This window comes from Cyprinodon tularosa, unplaced genomic scaffold, assembly GCF_016077235.1.
Source record: "Cyprinodon tularosa strain WSP-4 unplaced genomic scaffold, ASM1607723v1 ctg33, whole genome shotgun sequence".
Taxonomy (NCBI): domain Eukaryota; kingdom Metazoa; phylum Chordata; class Actinopteri; order Cyprinodontiformes; family Cyprinodontidae; genus Cyprinodon; species Cyprinodon tularosa.
The window spans coordinates 444,044-463,772 of NW_024039041.1; the positions used below are offsets into that span (position 1 = coordinate 444,044).

The 19,729-nt window shown below is 36.8% G+C and overlaps 1 protein-coding gene across 1 annotated transcript in view; it reads right to left on the bottom strand.

Moving 5' to 3' along the window:
* oxsr1b (oxidative stress responsive kinase 1b) overlaps positions 1–19,729 on the bottom strand; it is a 62,645-nt gene that overhangs the window by 27,817 nt on the left and 15,099 nt on the right. The window contains exons 2-4 of the mRNA XM_038293711.1: positions 16,009–16,121; positions 7,201–7,309; positions 575–716 (exon numbers count right to left, since the gene is read on the bottom strand). Of these exons, the coding sequence (XP_038149639.1) occupies positions 575–716; positions 7,201–7,309; positions 16,009–16,121 (364 nt within the window). The remainder of the gene's footprint in view (positions 1–574; positions 717–7,200; positions 7,310–16,008; positions 16,122–19,729) is intronic.

The window sequence follows — 19,729 nt, forward strand, 5'->3', positions numbered from 1 at the left end:
GCTGTTTTATTTTTGTCTATAATTGTTGTATTTGCCCCGAGGCCAGCTTATTGCCATAAACACAGATACAAGGATCCAGAATCCGAAATTAACTTTTTGACTCACTGGCCAAGTGTATCGGAAGATGAAATTATTTACTGGCAAAGCATATTTTTTCAGGCCAGAAAATAACATTATTTCATTTATTTTAAGGAACATATTATTTCACTAAGATGATATGTTAAAAACAAACAAAGTTGAATTGAAAAAAGTGCGAATGCAAAATACTGTTATTTGTTAAATTGGCCATAGATAAAATCATTCAAAAAATGGCAAACTATTTTCATTTATTATATTGTCTAAAAAAAAGCGTTGCCTTTCCTCCAAATTAGAACAGGATTTTTTTTCTTTATTCAACAAACGATAGATCATATCCAACACCTCTTATGGTGGGGGAGCTGCCTCATGTTAAAGTTGGTTTAATTACCCATAAATCAATGTTTTTGCACCATACTTAAGGAGCAACAGAGCCAGAAGATTTAATCTCCTCCATAACCCTTATATTAGTTTTCTTTTACTGCTGCAAAGGGCCTACCTGTGGATTTGCCCGTTCTTGTGTAGGTACTCCAATCCCTCGAGCACGTCTTTCAACACGGTGGCTATGCTGGCCTCGTCCAGGACGCCGTTCTTGTGCTCGCCGCGTGAGATAATGTGCTTGATCACGTCCAGCACTGAACCTAGCAAACAGACAAGACAAAAATATGGCTAAACTTTGGAAACGTGTTTTTCTTGGATTAAATTGCTGAATAGACCTTTAGAAAATGAAAAAAAATACACATCAATGAGAGATGAAAAAGTCATTTAAGATGACTCAGAAGATTAATCCATAATCCTGTCGTAAAAATTCAATTTGAGATTGACAAAACTGCCCTCTCCCACATTCCAAGTAATCTGATTATTTAGGAGGAAAAACTTTTGACCTTTTCATTGTAAACAGCTTTGTAACTTTTCCATTTGGACATGAGAAAAAGAAAAAGATCACCACACATTTTCATACATTTTTCTAAAGGCTAGATTCAATTATAAACACCTTATTTTCCGCTGACATTAAAATCTTACGGTAACTTTGGCCCTCGAAGCCAAACAATCATCATATTTATGCTTCCAAATTTGGAAATTATAAGTGATTATCAACTAATGAAAAATATTTTATCGAGATTATGGTAGATATGCCGACAGAACAGCATCCATCCAGCAAACTTCTTGGTTTATCATGCTTATTTATTGGTGTATAAAGATTCTATATTTTGGTTAATTTTTGTATGTCCAGATTATGGTTAAAAACTGTGGAGGTGTTAAGGTTTCTAATTTCTACATTTGAGTTTATTATAACATCTTTATAATGAGATTATAACAAACAATGTTAAAAAGATAGAAATGAATGACATAAAATCTGCAGGGTTTCAGGTTAAAGTGATTACAAATCAAACTGGCGGCTTTGTCTTCCCTGAATGCAGAGTCAGGGGGTGGGGGGGTCTCTGCTGACTAAACCTGGCCCAAAGAGACAGGTCACTACGTCTCTCCCAGTCTGGCTCCAGCGTCACAAAGGAGAACTCACGCTGATAAGTCCGTTTGCCAATTCTTTTGTGCACCTTTCCAAGCAAACAAATGGGAGCCCTCTGATGAGAGGTCCATTATTTGCGTTTGGTTTGACAGAAAAGTGTGCGACATAGTTGAATACAGACAAAGCAGAGAAGTTGAAATGAATGTGACTTGCTTGACAAGCTTTATTGTTCACCAGTAAGACAACTGCATCAACATCACACTGCTGCTCCGTCTGTCTGCCTCTCTTTTGTGCACAAGTTTAGCTACAGCACAGCTAAACAGGACCTGGAAATGGTCCAGAGGTGAAAAAAGAAAAACAAAAATCCCAGGAAAATAGCAATGTCTGGCTCAGTGTTTAAAGATCTGAACTTTCTTTAAATATTTTAGGATCTTTTTGCCTTACAGAGCTGCCATGATACCTGGATAACAGTTAGTGTTACTGCAGAGCAGCAGAAAAACAAGAGGGGCCAAAGGGGAGTTTAATGAATTCTTAATGATTTATCAACCACTGAGCCAGAGACAAAGAAAAGCTGAGGAAATGTTACAGTTTCCTGCAAACAGATCCCTTATCTTGCTCAGGTTGTGCTGATAAACCAAATTGTAAGTAATCAAAATGTGGAAGAACATGTTTAAAACTATTTATACAAATGTTTTACCTAGGGCCTTCTTTTTGTGCATATTTCCATATTAACCAACAGTAAAGGGTCGGAATGCTGTTCGGCAACTCATTCCTTTCTTAACCATAGAATAAAGCTAAGAGGCGCAGGCATCAGTGCACATGAAGCCCCGATGTGTCACTCCATCTCCTGCTGCATCCATCATTCATAAGATACCTAGATATTTAAACTCCTTCACTTGTGGCAGAGAGTGATGCCTTCTCTCGTGTTCCAAAATTCGTTTTTTTTTTTTATGGAAGAGAACCAGGCTTTTAGCTAGGAATATTTCATAGGGTGTACACCTTTGTGTATCAAATCTTTAGGCTTTGGGTGGCATAGGGGGGTCCGGGGGTATTGTCACCCAGAAAATCTCTCTGAAACACCATTTTCTAGATTTTAAGGTGGATTGCAGCAAACTTTTTGTCTCCGTTCCAACACTGCTTTTGTCCTGCTTATGGGAAGTTTGTGTGCCTCAGTAGATGTGGAATTTTATAAGGAAGACATGACAGTTTTTTGTACAATATTATGTTTCGTGGGTTAATTCAATCAATCTGAAAGTCAAATGCTACGTTCACACTGCGATTTGAGCAAAAAAAGCTGCTCAAATCAAAACGTTGCAGCTTCATTTTCGCTAGACAGTCCACCTAAAAACATCGTCTGTGCAGTCAGTTAATCACGATTGCGATCCCGCCTTAAAACGCAGCTGCGCTGTCATTGGGAATCCCCAGCAGCAGCTGCCTCAGGCCCGCTGCTACCGTTTGTGGCAGCTGGTAGATGTCAAGTAGATGTTAATGTTTTTCAGGTATGTGGTACAAACTGCAGGTACCAGAATAACTAAAACCCTGAAGAGAACTGTTTACAGTTCGTCTGAAATCTGCGAAAATAATAGAAACACTTGGCTTCTATCCACTTTTGTTTAAAGTTTATGCAACTCTTTGGTGAATGAGAAATAAGATAACTGATGTTGTTAGCTATTTGATCTAGCCTTTTTTATCATTTCACACTAAAAAACAAGCATTAAAGGTATTTATGATTCATGCTGATACCATATCGCGTCCGTATCAGCGTCTGTCCGATTTGAAAGCTCTAATATCGTTATGTCAGAAATAAAAAGGTTGCGTCAGGAAACCCCTAATAAAAGCAAACAGACTGAATACACAATGCTTTCAGATCTGAGTGCAAAAACGTTCAAACCATGCATCATCTTGCTTTACTTTATAATAACACCTTACTTTGACTTGGCTTATCACAGAACCATTATTATACGTTTAAGTCTTTCAGCTGTAAGGAGACAAAATGTGAAAAGCATTCATACTTTTACAGGGTACTGTAAATAAAGACCTATCCTGCTGGCCAAACACTTTTTTTCCTGACTGGCTGTAAACAAGCAGAGTCTCCTTTCCAGCGGCTGGCACCAGGAAATGTGCTCAGAAGCACACACAGCATGACGCAGGCTTTGGATTCTCACTAAATGCCAGCCTTGTCAGCCCTCTTCAAATTAAACTCATCTGATCGAACGTATCATGCCTCATTAGGTTGATTCAGCGAGCTGACACATACTGACGGGTTAACGGTGCAAAGGTCCATTCAGCATGGGTAAGGCAAGACACCCGTAAGACTAATTTGAAAGCTGCCTTTCTAAAACCCTTCAGGAAGAGTTTATACAAATCACAGCAAGTAAATTAAGTCCTGACAGGGCAGAGCTCCAAAGAGCATGCAAATACTCCGGAAAATGCCAAATCATAGGTTCAGTTACACACAGGATTAGGCAAATATATCGCCGCCTTTGAATTTTAAACAAACTGCAACAGGGAACATCACCTTCTAGCTGTTTTGTTCTTTTAAATAGAGCAGCAGCTGGGAGACAAAGGGAGAGGATGGGAGAATCGGGGGGGTGAGGAAGTAGATGAAGGACATGAAACCTGGTGCCAACTGCGCTGAAAGCTTTAGTGGAATGCCAAGTGAAGCTGTAGGAGGAAAGTGAGGGTGGGGCATTGGAGGAACTGCAGCAAGCCTGGAGGGTGTAAAAATATCACTGTGGGCTCAGATTGAAGGAAGCCTCTATCGGAGCTGCATTCTTTGCTGGGTCAAAGTTTAAAAATGTTAATTTTTTTTGATCAATTTAGGAGAATATTGTTGAGAAGACAGCCAAACCACAGCCACAAACTGTGGTTACACAACATCTAACAGGTTTAAATCCTTGCTTCGTGGTCTGCATAATTCTAAATTCCTCCTTAAAAAATAAACCGACCTTAAACATGTTTCTTAATTTAAAATCTGATTCCATGTTTTTCACTTTCCTTTTAATTATCATCTGGAGATAAAGCACCAGAAATGGAAAATGGTGTTAAACCACCTGTGGCACATTTGCACGAGGCATATGTTTTCAGTTATGAAAACATATGAAAACATATATAACATTGAACCCATTTGTTGAATGAATACAGCTAAAATGTGCAAAATGAGTATTGCACAACTTGTGACACGGGTAGAGATGCTTGGATCACAGCTTTTTGCAAGATCTTTTCAGATCTTTATATTTTGTGACACCTAAAACTGTTGATTCTAATTTAAGATACAAGAAGAGCATTGGAGATATTTTATTCTAGATTTCCTGACCCAAGTCTTTATTGGTTATTCATTAGAGAAAGTAGTCACCATTAAACAGTTTTATTTAAAGAAAAAACAACATGAATATAGAGTTAACATTTTTTTTTCACATTGTTTATGCAATATTATCCCAGTTGGGATGGCTAGAATTATAAAAATAGAAATCTCTATGTCTATTGTCAAGATCTAGACCCTTAAGATTTCCTTATCTATTCTTGCAACATGACAAGACTGAAAGCTCAAGAGGAACAAAACAGAGAAACATCAATGCAATATCTTTGTCTTCCTGTTATCCATTGAAAGTCTTGCTCTCTCTTATCATCTTACTGCCTGAATGAACCAGAGATACAATAAAAAAAAAGATTGAATTCAATTTTTTTCTTCAAAAAGTAACAACATCTACACCAGAGAGTCACCAGCATGGCCTAGTAAGTCTTTGGTATTGTTAGTTTTATAAAGGAAAAACTATGGCTTCTTTACTCTGACTGGTCTGTCGCCAGTCGATGCAGATCAGACAAATAGAATGATTCTATTTACTGCCACATCTCCCTCTTTATGCTTCAACACATGGTTATGGATCAGTATGAACAGTTATGGATCAGTTACTTTGTACAGTAATCAAACGGCTGGTTCCCATTAAAGCTAACAGGTTGGAATTTTTACTTTATAAAGAGCAGAGGATTTCAATACATTATTATGGAACTGCTTTCAAAAAGCAATCCAAATAACATCTGTAGAAGGGGTGGCAGGTAAAGAGGGAAGTCCTTGATATCTCTAGGAAGTGTATGCATCTTGATCAGTCTCTATGGGGGAGATAATGACAGATAATCTTGGGTAAAAATTCAAACAGTGCAGGGTTATGCAGTCCTCTTTTGAAATGCTTGATTTTGTGTTACTTTAATAAAGTTTTCCGTGGAAAGCTCAAGTACATCAGAAGTAAGAATGCAGTCTGGTGCCATTCTCATAATAATAATATAAAAAAAAAAAAAAAGACTTGGCATTGTCTGATCAACCGTTGGGCTGCTTAAAAAAAAAAAAAAAAAAAAAGCTGGGATGAGGGTTAAGGGTGGGCGCTTTCTTGTGCTTCATCAGCCCAGACAATCAGACAAGAGCTGCTCTCGTTCTAGTCTGGTATGCTCTACCCTGTGGAGTGATGCTCTATAAACTCAACCTCAATGAGGTCTGTTTCCATGGCAGACGTCGGCACGGCTATCGTTTAATTACTCCACTCAATAAAGCTCAACATCAAGAGCTTCTGTTTAACAGGGACGAGAGGGAACAAGGCCATCTTAAGTTGCGTCTGCCCCTGCTGCGAGGCTGACTGTCTGCTCAAGCGTCGCTTGGCGGGCATGGCGCCCTGAGCCCAGCTGCAAGCAACTGCCCTCTGTGTAAGCCTGGCACACCACCTGGGCATGAGCCGTTAGAGCAGGATGCAGTCATCACAGACAGATGCAGAGTCGTACAATGAGGGGCCTTGAACCTTTTGTTTTCTTTTTGTAGAGGTAGACTTACAAACTTTAAAAGTATTTTGTTGGATTAAATATGGCAGACCAAACTGTAGTATTTCATATGGACGTGATTTTAGTTGTGCTTCATTATTATGCACTACTTTGCATTGCCCTATGACATAAGAGAACAAAAACATACATTAAACTTTGTGCTTGGAACAAAAGCACGTGTGTAAAAACCACAAGAGACAAGGCATCAATACTTGTGCAAGAGACTAAATTTTTTATACAGTACTGTATGCAAGATAAGAGAAAGACCTGTCTGTACTAGCTCCAACAAATCTGGAAAATACACGCTGACAGAAAAACACAATTACAACAGGTGATGCTTTTTTTTATTTTAATTCTATAAATAAAAGAGAAAAAAAAATGTAAGTAGATGTAAACGTCTGCTTTGGATGATCGGTACGTTATGGTGGCCTCCTCTTCGTGCTCCTTTTACTTGGTAATTGCAGCACTGCCACATGGTTGCCATGTGGGCTGTTATTACCTCTGCACTGTCATTAGCGCTGGAACGAGTTAAAGACCACAGAGAGCTGCATCTCAGAGGGGAAAACAATGAAAATCTGTGGCGTCACAATCCCTGTATTAACAGGTAAATCACAGGCACCAAGTCCACCCGCTCCTCTGGGTGCCACCCTATCTTCACCAGAAGAATATCGAGAGGAATAACGACCAGCGAGATGAAACAAACCGCCCTTATCCTGTTATTGAAATACATTTATTTTCCATCAGCACAATGCCCGTTTATAATCTTGCCACTTTGTTTGTGAAAGAAAGAGGTAAGGATTTTGGCAGATTAGCAGGGAAGGAAACTCTAAAGACAAATTGTATGCACTCACCCCCACTGAGCAGCTTCATAACCAGCCACAGTTCATCCTTCACAACAAAGGATGTGTAGTAAGAAACAATGTTGGGGTGGTGGCACTGGCTCATGGCCTGAATCTCTTTCTGTTGGAGGAAAAACAAAGCAATCCAAGTTAAAATGTATAACATGCTCCCTGCTACAGACAAGTCATTACTCCATTATTCACAAGTAATTCATATTTGGAGATTGCAACACTGATTTTAATGCAACGGAAAACACATATAGCTTTTGATTAGGCCTTATAATAAATCATTTATAAGAAGAGAATAAAGATTGAAAAAGAAAAATCAGAGGGAATAGAATAGAAACCAAATGTAGATGCAGAAAAAGCTCGTTGCTAGATTGATATGAAGTCAGAGATAAAAAAATATATATATATAAAAATAAAACTGTCACTGCAATGCATGGGTATGCAGACACATAAAAAAACAAACTGCCAGAACTTGGCTCTTCAGACAGATTTAAAGCTTTGTTGTCGTCTGTGCCAGTACGTGGGTCGTCTCAGTGTCTGTGTGCCTGGAAAGCAGCAGAGCTGAGGTAATGCTGGCATAGCTGTCTAATTTATCACTTTATCAACACACTAAAAGTAGCTCAGGGAGAAACAAGCCTTTGAGACAGGAGATACAGTTGTTTTTTCAGCAAGAGGAAGACTGATCTAAAGGGGTTCATCTTTGGTTTGTGTGCTGGAATACTAAAAGGATAGCTATAATGACTTAACTAAAGCACAGAGGTGGAATGATGTAAATGTATATAGCAAAGAATCAGCCTATATTTTAATGCTGAAATGAATAGGGGAAGAGTATTTTATTACTTTTATCTTTTTTATGGTTTATAACTTTAAAGAAATGTTTCCCTTTCACAAGTTTCTCACCACAGCTTCCTGGACAGGACTGCTTTGTAGGCCACGTTGCTCATAATGCCCAACGTGGGGTTAAAATATTCACTTAATTCTCCTTAAGCCACTATAAAACAAATCTGCGAGCACGACTAAAACTTTTGGGTGATGTCATGAGGTGTTCAAAGATTAAGCATTACATAATGTTCATTACTCAAGATGCGTATTTTGTAATAGGCAGTGGAAAGGACTTGTTTCACCTTAGAATGACTATCCAGCTACAGTTAATGCCTGTTTCAAGCTGAAACGGTTAATTTCTCTAGGATATAAAACATACCTGATTTAGTGAGTAAAAACCACAGCAGTGAAAGGTAAAATGTTCATATTAGGGAGTGTGGTTGCAAATCCAAGTCAGTATAAATCAATCCAAAACACCTTTATTGATGAGCAATGTGTGTGGGAAATCTGACACTGTTGCTATCATGCATAGATATTCAGACGTGTAGTAATGGATTGAAAAGAGAAAGTGAAAAAAGGAAAAACTTTCAGAAAAACTTGAGTAGCAAAACGTATCTGTTCTATCAATCAGAAATTTTTTATTTCAACAGAAATTTCAGAAAGTTTTTTTCTTTTATCCCAGATCCGATTCATCTTTTCTTGATCCTAGTCGAATTTCAGGGTTTTTATTTAGTAATAACTTGAGCGTTAAAATCTTCTAGCTAAAACATGTTCCACAAGAAAAGGAAAAAAAGAAAAACTGCCTGTAAAATAAAAATAAAATATGTAGAGTTGTAATGTGTAAATTCAGCCATTACAGGCGGAGCCATTAAAATCAGGAGAGTGGCTATATATTTTTGTTTGGTAATATAATGATTTTTAATCATTACAAGTGCACCTTAAGTCTGAGAGGCATCCTATTTCTCCAGCTAAGCTTGTTAAAGCATCTGTCAATAGATGTCTCCAGATAAAACTGCTTGTAATCAAAGTCGGATACCCCATCAGCATAAATGCTTAGCTTACAAGTTGCACATTATCTGCAAAGCAGCTCTGCTGCAGAGTCATCACTATTAGAGCTGTGGGTCTCAGTCTGGCCCTTCAGTGAGAAACCCCTTCAGCAAGATGACTTCATGATGCAGAGTATGTTTAGCAGCACAAAAAAAAGATTTAAAGTCACCAACGGAGACAGGCCATGCTTTTTTTTCCATTCATGAACCCCAAACCCTTCAGGACATTGAATGGACGGCTCTATGAGACCGTGGACACAGAAAAATAAATATAGAATAACAGAAGGCACTTTTTTGAATAGATTCCTTTAGGATAAAACTGATTAAAAATGCAGCAATAATTATAAAAAAAGGCTCATTCTTTATTAAAATGTCCTCCCGCGCTATAATGCATGTTCACACACATCCTAATAGTTTTTTTATGTGTCTTTTTGTTGATGGTTGGGTGGTGCAATAACTGCTCTGAATAATAACCCAGGCATTCACAGTAGTTGTTCTTCCATTCATCCAAATTGTAAAGTAGACCAGCCACACCCCTCTGTATCTGCAACCACACATCCTCACTGCAAACAGTTTCCTTAACTCCTCATTAAAATTATGGACTAAGAATCCTTCATTAACCTGTGTAATCTGACAGCCTGTGGACGCTACTGGGATAAAATAAATAGACCATCTGAGTCTTATTTCCATTGTCTTTTAAGACTCTGAGAAAATGTATGTTTAAAAAGAAAACAGCACTTGATTCAAATGTTACAGACCCAGTAGATCAACATTTGGGGGAGAAAAAAGTATGCATATAATATTATACTTATGTATAATAATATAGTAATATAGTACTATACTTATACTTCTAAAGCTTCTATTAGGCACCCAATGGGGTTGTGAATATGAGTCCTCTTTGTTGTTCTTCTTTAATCCTTTGAACAGGTAATATAAGATATTGTGAAATTCCACCCTTCCTTTATGAATTGACATTAACCCTTTAAAGCCCTGCACCAAGAAATAAATGAAAGAAAATTATTTATTTTTTTATTTAGAGTTGTCATTGAACTCTGAAAAATGAAAGAATATATATATATATATATATATATATATATATATATATATATATATATATATATATATATATATATATATATATATATATATTGTATAAGTTAAATTAGATCATTTATTTGAATCAATTTTGATACATTAGGCATTTCTGTAGAATAATATAGACGTTTCCTGTTCATTACATTTGTTTGATTGTGTAAGTTAGGGTTTTTAAAATCAGCAACATCAAACTGATGATGCAAAGTCCTCAAAAGCTCATGTATCAAATATGATACAATTGTTTTTAAAGGGTTAAATGACAAAAAAAAAAACTTGGCTGAAGGGAAAATAAGCAATCTAAAGTGAAAGGAATTATAATTTTATATACCCATATGTCTTTAAGTTGAAGGACCATTCTACAACGTCATACAATAGATTTAGGTTAGAATAAGTTTCTGATCTACAAAAAAAATCTAAATTGAATAATAAAGACCAGCACATTAACTTCTGTTTTTCTAAATAAATGAGTAGAAGTTTAAAATGAAATAAGGGGATGATTGAGTATTAAGCAAGATAGACACATTATAAGCAGAGTGAGGAATCAAGCCAATCTAAAATAGAGATATCCGTTTCACTATTTTGGATACTGAGTCACAAATTTAAGAGACAAAAAAAGAAAAATCCGCTTTATTGTTTCAACAAATTATAATATCTCTGCTGAGCCAGCAGATTGGCGATAACATTGACAGAGTCAAAACAAAACCCTTAGCGTTTCTATAGCAGCGCTAGGATAATCTTTCTCAGCCTGAACAAAAATGCACATAATCTCTTTTTCCATTTTTCTTGTGGTCATCAGAATATTGTAAATGTAGGATTCCAGCTTAGAATGAAAAGTTTATAAGAAATGCACTAAGGCATAAAGCAAGACAAATGGGAAATAAAACCTAAATGCAACTTTAACCGTGATCGCCGTTTCTAGTGAAGGCAAATGGACTGCAAACCTGAAAATATACTGCAGTGCTAGTTTAAGGACTATAGATCATGATCATTTTTTTCTTTACCATAATAAAGTCAAAAAAATTATTTAATAAATAAAAACAAAAAATTTGACACCTTGCAATAAAATATAATTTTATAGGTTTTCTATCTGCTTTCACAGTCAACCTGTATGAAGACAAAGAACATTGTGAGCTATTTTTCTACCCTCATATTTACACTGTAAAAAAAAAAAAGACTATCTAAACCGTAGCTTTCAAAATGCAAAACAAAAATATTTTTAGAGACTTGTATAACTTCATGATTCAATTAAGACGTGATCTCCAATGATCAAAACCAACCCAAAGCAATAACTAGCACCATGGTGAGTATACTGTACCTCCACATTATACAGGGTTTCTACAGCATAAGGCAAGTTAAATTCAAGACTTTTTAAGACTTTTTAATCCCACTTGAAATAAAAATTTAAGACCAAATTCACAAGAAAAACCAGCTTGCGACAACTTAACCCAAAGGTTTATTTTAACATAAACCACTGCACCAATGTTTAAAATTTTGAAAAGCTTCCCATACAGGAAGAAAGCTAAAACAAACAAATGACAGATATATTTTAACAATTATTTAACCGAATTCACAAACTTTGTTTTAGCAGGGAACAAAACTTATCAATTTTAAAGCCACAACATAACCATTGCCAAGTCTTTTTTGCAGCTATTTTTCTTTGTATGGTTTTCTTAGTATGTTTGATTTGGTGATAAGTGGAGGCGTTGCAGAGACAAGGGTGGAACAAAACGGAGAAATACCGGCTGTTTCTCGGTAACTTGATTTTGACGCTTTGTGTTTCATGGGTCGCATGTGCGACTCCACTGCCTTAATTCTCATCGTTCCGAGCTTGAATGGCTTCTTGCACAAAATACATTGTGCCTCATGTATGGTTTAGCCATGGAGAAAACTCTTGGCTGGATAGCCAATTTTCGTTACATCTACACTTGCTCATATTTTCCAGACAAAAAGTTAATGGTGCATCTCCCAAATGTCCCGGCCGCAACAACACTTTTATTGGTTCCGCTATCGGGACGGAAACAATAATGGCGAGCCATTTTTTTTTTTTTTATAAAAAAAAAAAAAAGACAATTTTAACGTTTTTATTTAGATTACACAAATAAATCGTAATAAAACTAATCCTATTTATGATGTTTTAAAAAATTAAGACCTACGAAAGACTGATTTAAGACATTTTATTACCAATTAAGGCCTTAGTTTTATTTTGAAGAATTCAATGCCTTTTAAGACTTTTTAAGGACTCACATGTACCATTTTATAAATACAAAGTGGACAGAGGACGAATAATTAGCAAAAAAATAAATACATGCTTTTTTAAAGAGTCAACATAATTCTAAAAGAGGGGGGGAAACTATATGTGGGAATAAAGGTGCCAATTTTGAGGAAAATCCTTAAAAAAACTGAGCTTTAGTTCTGCCAATTTTTTATTTTTTTTTTAAAACCATGTCCTTTAGTTTGTTAGGTCTTTTTCTACTTATATTTGTAATTTAAAAGAACAGGGTAAGGACAAAGCGGGCCAGATTTAGGAGAAAGAAAAAAAACACTAAGAACCTCCTTGTGGTGGTTTTTTTTAGTGGTCATGCTAAAGCTAAGCTCCTACCTAATCTTTCTCAATGTCCAGACATCCATTCTACACAAACCAAAAGAAAATATCATCAGAGTTCTCCCCCTCAACTAAAGCTCTATCTAAATGTAAACTAAAAGTCAAACATCTTTTTCTTTTAAATATCTGTTTTAGGGAGGAATATGTGTGCAATGTGGCTCTGTACATTCTCAAAAACAGAGCTTAAACTGACCTGTTGCTCCGACAATTCGTTTTAACATATTCAAATGCTTTAGCTTTTGAGCTGGTTATCCCTTAATAAAAAAAATAAAATAAAAAATAGGATTACAAGTTCTATTTTTTCCCCAAGCAGCGTTCTTTGAAACTTTGAAACTACACAGAAAATAAATGACCTATTGTAACATGCTGAATAGAGGCGCAGGGTCAAACTGGTGGCACAGAACCACAGAGATGACGCACACACACACACACACACACACACACACACACACACACACACACACACACACACACACAGGCCCCTATAGAGGCAATATTACATCACCTCTGGTTACTCAGAGTGCCTCACATCCACATTTACTATGATTCAACAGTGTCCACACATGCACACAAAAAACTATTAAAATTTTTAAGAAATTGCTGCACTGAAGATAAAATAAACTATATGCAAAGACAAATGTTGCAAAATTCAGATTTTCTTAAAAAATCTCAGTTATTATCTAGGATCCTAAATGCATTCAAAGAAAGTCCACAGGTTTTTAAACGCTAAAAGTATTCAGTGATTAAAAACAATCCTACAGCAAAGAAACAATGCAATATAAATCCATGTGATTCACCAAGAAAGTGTCACAACAAAGAAAATGACTGTCAGTAATAAGCCCCTGACCACTACTGATGCCGTTACCACATCCAACAGCATCAACTAGAAGTCGCCATGTGCTCCTGCAACACGAGTCTCCACTTGGCGCCAGGCAGCTGAATTTCGTCCCGGTAAAACGGCTGCTCCCAGCATCAGAAAAACAAACCCTCGCAGTAAACACTCAAGCAGAGCTGGCAACTCTAGCTGGCTCTGTGTTAGAGTTGGACCGTCTGATGAAGTTAAAGAATTAATGCAAAGTCATCAGTAGTCAAGGCAACCTTTGGCTCAGATTAGTCATTCAAAGGGCACCTGATGTGCTTCTGCTTTGCACTCATAAACAATCCTGATGCAAAATTGGTATTCAAGGTTGCATTTAACTCCCAATCTATAGAATTCAAGCCTGATCAAATAATCTAACAGAAATGAAGACTTGTGTAGCTAAAAATCTGATCAAAAATCAGTTTTAGTGTTTCTTTGAACTCCTTTTCAAAAATATCTAATATAGCACACAACCTGCTACACTTTATCTAAACAATTCTGCAGTGCCCTGCAAAAATATAATTCCTGTGGCGCTCCTTTTTACAGTTCACACAATCTTCAATGTGTCTAGTTTGAGTTGTAAAGTTCTAGACTAACAAGGGGCCTTGCATGACAGTAGAACTTTTCCATTATTTTAAAAAATCTTCTAAAAATGAAAGCCTTTAATTTTGCTCAATTTGTACAGACTTCCAAAGTTATTGTTAGTCCTACTTTATAGAGCGACTGAAAATTTTTAGAGGATTACTTTTCGAACATTGCACATTTATACTGACCTATCAAAATATAAGAACTTTTAAATTCCTAATAGGACTCAATAAACTTTGAGTAGCCTATTAAATTCTGTCTAGCTTTCCTATCAGCACAGAAGAAAGGCATTCCCAAAGCATGATGCTGTCACCACCGTGTCTCACTTTGGATATGGTCTGTACAGCATGTAGTGGTTTTTTGCCATACGGTGCATACAGGACGACTCCTGCCAACTCTTCTCCAGCTCCTAAAGTGTTAACCTGTGCCAAACTCCTCCTGCTTTAGATGATGGATTAAGCAGTGCTCTGCAAGATGTTCAAGCTTGGAACATGGTTTCATAAACCAACCCTGCTTTAAATCTATCAACAGCTTTCTCCGTGACCTTTTCTCTGCATTCCTTAGTTTTCACAGTGATTTTTGCTCACTGATATGTCCCTAACAATATATGAAGCCAGAGCTACACAGAGGGGACTCTTTATACTATATATAAAGATAGTTAGTTGGACTTAATTTCATTTAGGGATGATAAAAAGGAAAGGAGTTGTCCATAAATGCATGCATACCCTGCTTAAGCTGTTCATCTGTGTAAAGAAGATGTTTCTGTGTTGTTTTATTACATCAAAACCTGATAAAAAGAAAAAATTAAAGAAATGTGAATACTATTTCAAGGCATTATAACTACACAGGAAATATATAAGCCTAACATCTTTCATTTTAAAGGAAGTGCCCACAACATCTGCTCCACTGAGTCAGTGTCTGTTACACTCACTCACATGGAAAAACTACCAAAGCTGACCCAGAGAGATGATGTACTATTGCTTTCTTAGCATCAAAGAATTTCAGAGACAATGTTAAATACCTGCAGGCATTGTTAAAAACAAGCCTTCTGCAGTCTACTTTAAAGCTGACTTCTCAGATGGGACAATCTGCCTTCAATTTAGTGCATCCTCGCCTTTAAAGTGGGCACTGACTGTGTTGTGGAGCTGTGGGAGGAAACCACACGGAGGAAATCCGATCGCCCAGTACTCTGTGTGACCTCCTGCACCGAGAATCTGGGAGCGAAATTCCCCTGATTCATCCTGTATAATTCAAAGGGGGCTGGGGAAGGATTTAGTGTCGCCACTGAGTCCTGAGCAACCTGGCTGGCAGCTTCCTCAGGCCATGACCTTAGAAAGATGCTTACAGGCTTACACAATATTTATTTCCTGTTCCTGAAAAGGCCTGAAAAAGACATTAATAATCACTCTTCTAATCTAAGAGGTAAGTTACTACAAATACAGGATACTTTCTTTCTTTCTTTTTTATGTCCTCTGGGGCTAAATCATTAGCTGCCTTGGCTATCAGTGAATTATGTGTTTAGCTGCAGTGCAAGACTGGATTAAACTGGCTGGTAAAAAGACGCAGCAAAGCAACTGTTCCAGCAGTTTCCTGGCTGTAAGTGGAGCCTTCTTTAAGAGAACAACTGGAATAGTGTCTAAAGTGACAGGATTGATTGGACGTGTTCCCAGAGAAAATGAGTAATGAGAAGCAGGGGTAGAACAAATTCCACACACATGAAAAGAAGACAGAGCTGTTAAACTGAATTTTAGGCTGCAAGAAGCAACATTTGACCACACAAACTGTACAAACTTGTAACTTACCAGGAGTTCATCCATACTGGTCTGGCACTTCTCTAGGTTGATGCGTTTGATGGCAACCTTCTCTTTTCTGGGTGTACAGTAGGCTGCCTGGACCACTGCTGTGGCTCCACTCCCTTTGAAAAGGAAAAACGTATTAATCTTTAATTTATTTCATTTCAGTACGTATTTTAAAACAAGGTTAATCAAGATGTCCGAGAACTCGTAATAAATAAAGTATGATCGTTCTCATGAAGTGTAGTTCGCCAAGTCTTATCCTGTGGCAGTCAATATTTGGCTCTTATTTTGAAGAACGAAATAAAGTACCCCAAATACAGCCCTGTTGCCTTAACCATGGGACTTATCAAAAACATTTAAAGAAAAAAAGGACTGACAAAGCCTACATCACTTTGCAACAGTTGATGTGACAACCTCCAGTATGGGATTTAGAAAAAACAAAAAACAAATGCATATTTTTTTATAAGCATTGTCAGACTAAAACTGAGAAACAGCCTCCGATGATAGAAAACGTAGAAGATCAGGTAACATCTGATTAAAACTAAAGCTTATCCAGCCAATAATTATATAAATATTTTAAGTTAACATATTTTTCTAAAAGTGTCCCCTCTGACTTTGATAAAAAAAAAAAAAGCTAGAAGAATTAGGATTATCTTTCTTTTTTGGGCCATTTTTCAGTAGGTAATAGAAATTAGACTGATTATTATTAGATTTATGTAATTAACAGTATAAAATGATTTATTTAAGTCAATATATCCCATTTCTGATCAGGATCCAGAATCTATGTGCATCCTTGCGGAGAAAAATAAAGGTTTGGTCCTTCAAATAAACATAATTTTGGTCAATTGTCATCTTGTGAGATATACCTAAAATAAATGTAGCATATTAAATCCCAAATAATGCTACAATAGCCTATAGCAGTATAACTATATGTATCTACAGTTATGCAGTTATAGGCTTAGACTGCCGGAGAACATAGGGACCACCAACTCTTAATTTTTCTGATTTATTCCATCTCTTTTTCTTAAGAATTTGTTAGTTCAACCCTAACTCCATATTCTCTCTGATTCTTCTCATCATAATAGCTTCATCTCTTCTGTTCTTCTGTGTCAACGTCCAGGTTAAAAATATCAGCTGGGCTGCTGCCATCATTACTTTTACAGAAGATAGAGTTGGCCTGTTTTTCTTAGCATTTTTTTTTCTTGTTTCTCTCCTATATATAGATATTGCTTCAGCATTTACTGTAGCTACATGTCTTTGCAAACTTTCATCCTTTTGACAAGAAAACTGGCTCGGAGCTCTCATATTGTTTCTTTACTAGACAGAGCCACCTACGGAACTACTTTAAACTTAACTTTTCTAATATAGAAATTATTTAAAGATGAATGCTTCCATGTTTTTTGTCTCTGCTTCTGTCTCCTTGAACCCCCAGTCAGGCTCAGCGGTAAGGCCGCACACTGAGCATGGTTCTGCTGGAAGTTTCTTCCTGTTAAAGTGGGGGGTTTGCTCTCCACTGTCACTGCATACATTCTCGCTAAGAGGAACTGTTGTTGAATCAATGACTTGATGCAGTCAGTTGTTTTATCCTTGATAGAAAACCTAAATGATTTGTGTTGTGAATTGTTGCTATATAAATAAATGTTATTTAATTTATTAGCAGGAAGAAACAAGATGTTTGATTTGTAGTCATTACACGATCTTAGGAAGTTTTTATATTTTTCTTGCACCTTTTTTTCCTCTATAATTAACAGCTTTACATCATAAAAAAATTGGCAAAATACAAAAACTAGTTATTTGGAAAAGAGGGAAAAAGATGAAAATAACACCACGAAGTATTAAAACCGAAAAGCAGAATGCAACGCACAACAATTATATGAAAGAAAGGAAAAATACTAGAGGGCAAATGTACATTCAGAAACTAAGTTACATCTAATGCAGTGGATGCCTTGATGGTATTTCTGCATCCCTTATCGAATTGGATCTCTGTCTACATCAAAGACAGAATAACTGCTGCAAACAAAACCAAAGCTATATCCAGGAAGTGCTAGCTTTGTTTTAGTTCGACTTTACCACACAGTTGTCACTGACATCAGCCCGTTTGCGATCGCGCAAGTTCTGAGACACGGTTCATCTGTCTTCCTTTTGGAAGAACAGAACTGTGTGGTCATCGATTATGGATCAGCTTCTCCAAATCAGATCTACCCCTAATTTGGCATTTCTATTGAAAAACTAAAATTTAGTTCATGACACGAACTAAAGGGAAAAATAAATAAGTAAACTTTTGAAGCCATTTGGAGATCAGGCCAGGGTTAGGTTTTCATCATCAAAGGCATGGGAAAAAGAAGTAAAGTCCTTTAAAATTCCTGGGCTTTATGCGTCTTCACATAATACAAAGATAGGGTTTAAAGTGTCCCAAAAACACAACAGATTACAGAGATTTTATAAAAACAAAACTTAAATGGTAAAGCTAGTGGGAGGAAGCAGTTGCACTCTTGCTATTTATTTAAACAGGAAAGGTAGCACTCATACAGTCATAAATGGGTTTGTGTCATTGAAGTACTGCAGGTTTACACTGAATCCAGTCTGTATTTCAGATATACATCTAAATTAAGGCACTCTAACAATATTTTTTCCCCATTTGAGTTAATGAATTACTCCACTTTGGTAGTTTGATCATCAAGGAGAAAATTATGCCAAACACAACAAGCCTCAGCAAATTTCTTGACAATGTGGTAAAAGATTGACAAAGTTAAATAGAAAAGGAATATCATGAAGATCATGGTGAAACAAAGGATTGGGGCCGGCTTCTTGTAGAGTTAAAAGCTGATAAAACCTTCTGCAGGAGAGGTAGGCCTCTTTGTTTCTGCTTCGTGTGAGGTCATTTAACTTCCCCCTCACGCCTCTTATTAAACACCAAGGGCTTAAGGCTATTTTCACTGGATCTCTGGTAGAAACGTGCTGGGAGCCTGATCGCCCTGGAAATGGGCTTCACTCTGTGTCACAGTAAGCTTTTCCTAACTAGAATGTTGCAGCTAAACATGAACAAAGTGCCCATTGTATGAAGGATTGGAGAGGTTTAAAAGGGGAGTGTGTTTTAGGAAAAGAAATTCTGATCTATTTGGGGGGGGGAGGAATAAATAAAAAAAAACTATCCCTGTAGACGTGTGCAGTTTTAATCCAGCTATTTCTAATCAAAATGAATAAAACTTAGTGTGATAAGACAGATCAGTGAACAGAGAGGCTGAAGTTATTAAGAGCATAAACAAACACAGACGGGCGGGTATTAATAAATGCTTGCTGCTTCACATCATCCAATAAAGCAGCAATTTCCTTGTAAAATCCAAACTGAACAGGCTTATTCATTTATCCCCAATAACATCTGCAAAATGTGAAATCTACCTCTTAAGATCACAACCATCCATCCTCCTGATACCATTTACTTGGTGTTCATCAGAATTATCAAGACAAGAGCAAATGGCTTTAATGCAGCACCTTTGGCCAGGGCCAACACCAAACGAGTGTCTGGAGACCGGCAGCTGATGGGGCAAAACCACAATAAGCCCATTACCCTGTAGCACTGGACTATAAATTTCTTCACAAGCATAAACAGTCAGAAGAGGGGGGTTAGGCTTAAATAATGCAAAGTTAATGGATAAAAGATTTACTCTGTATGGGATTAAAAAAAATGTACAGGTAGGTTGTAACAGCGAGTTAATGTAGACTTGAT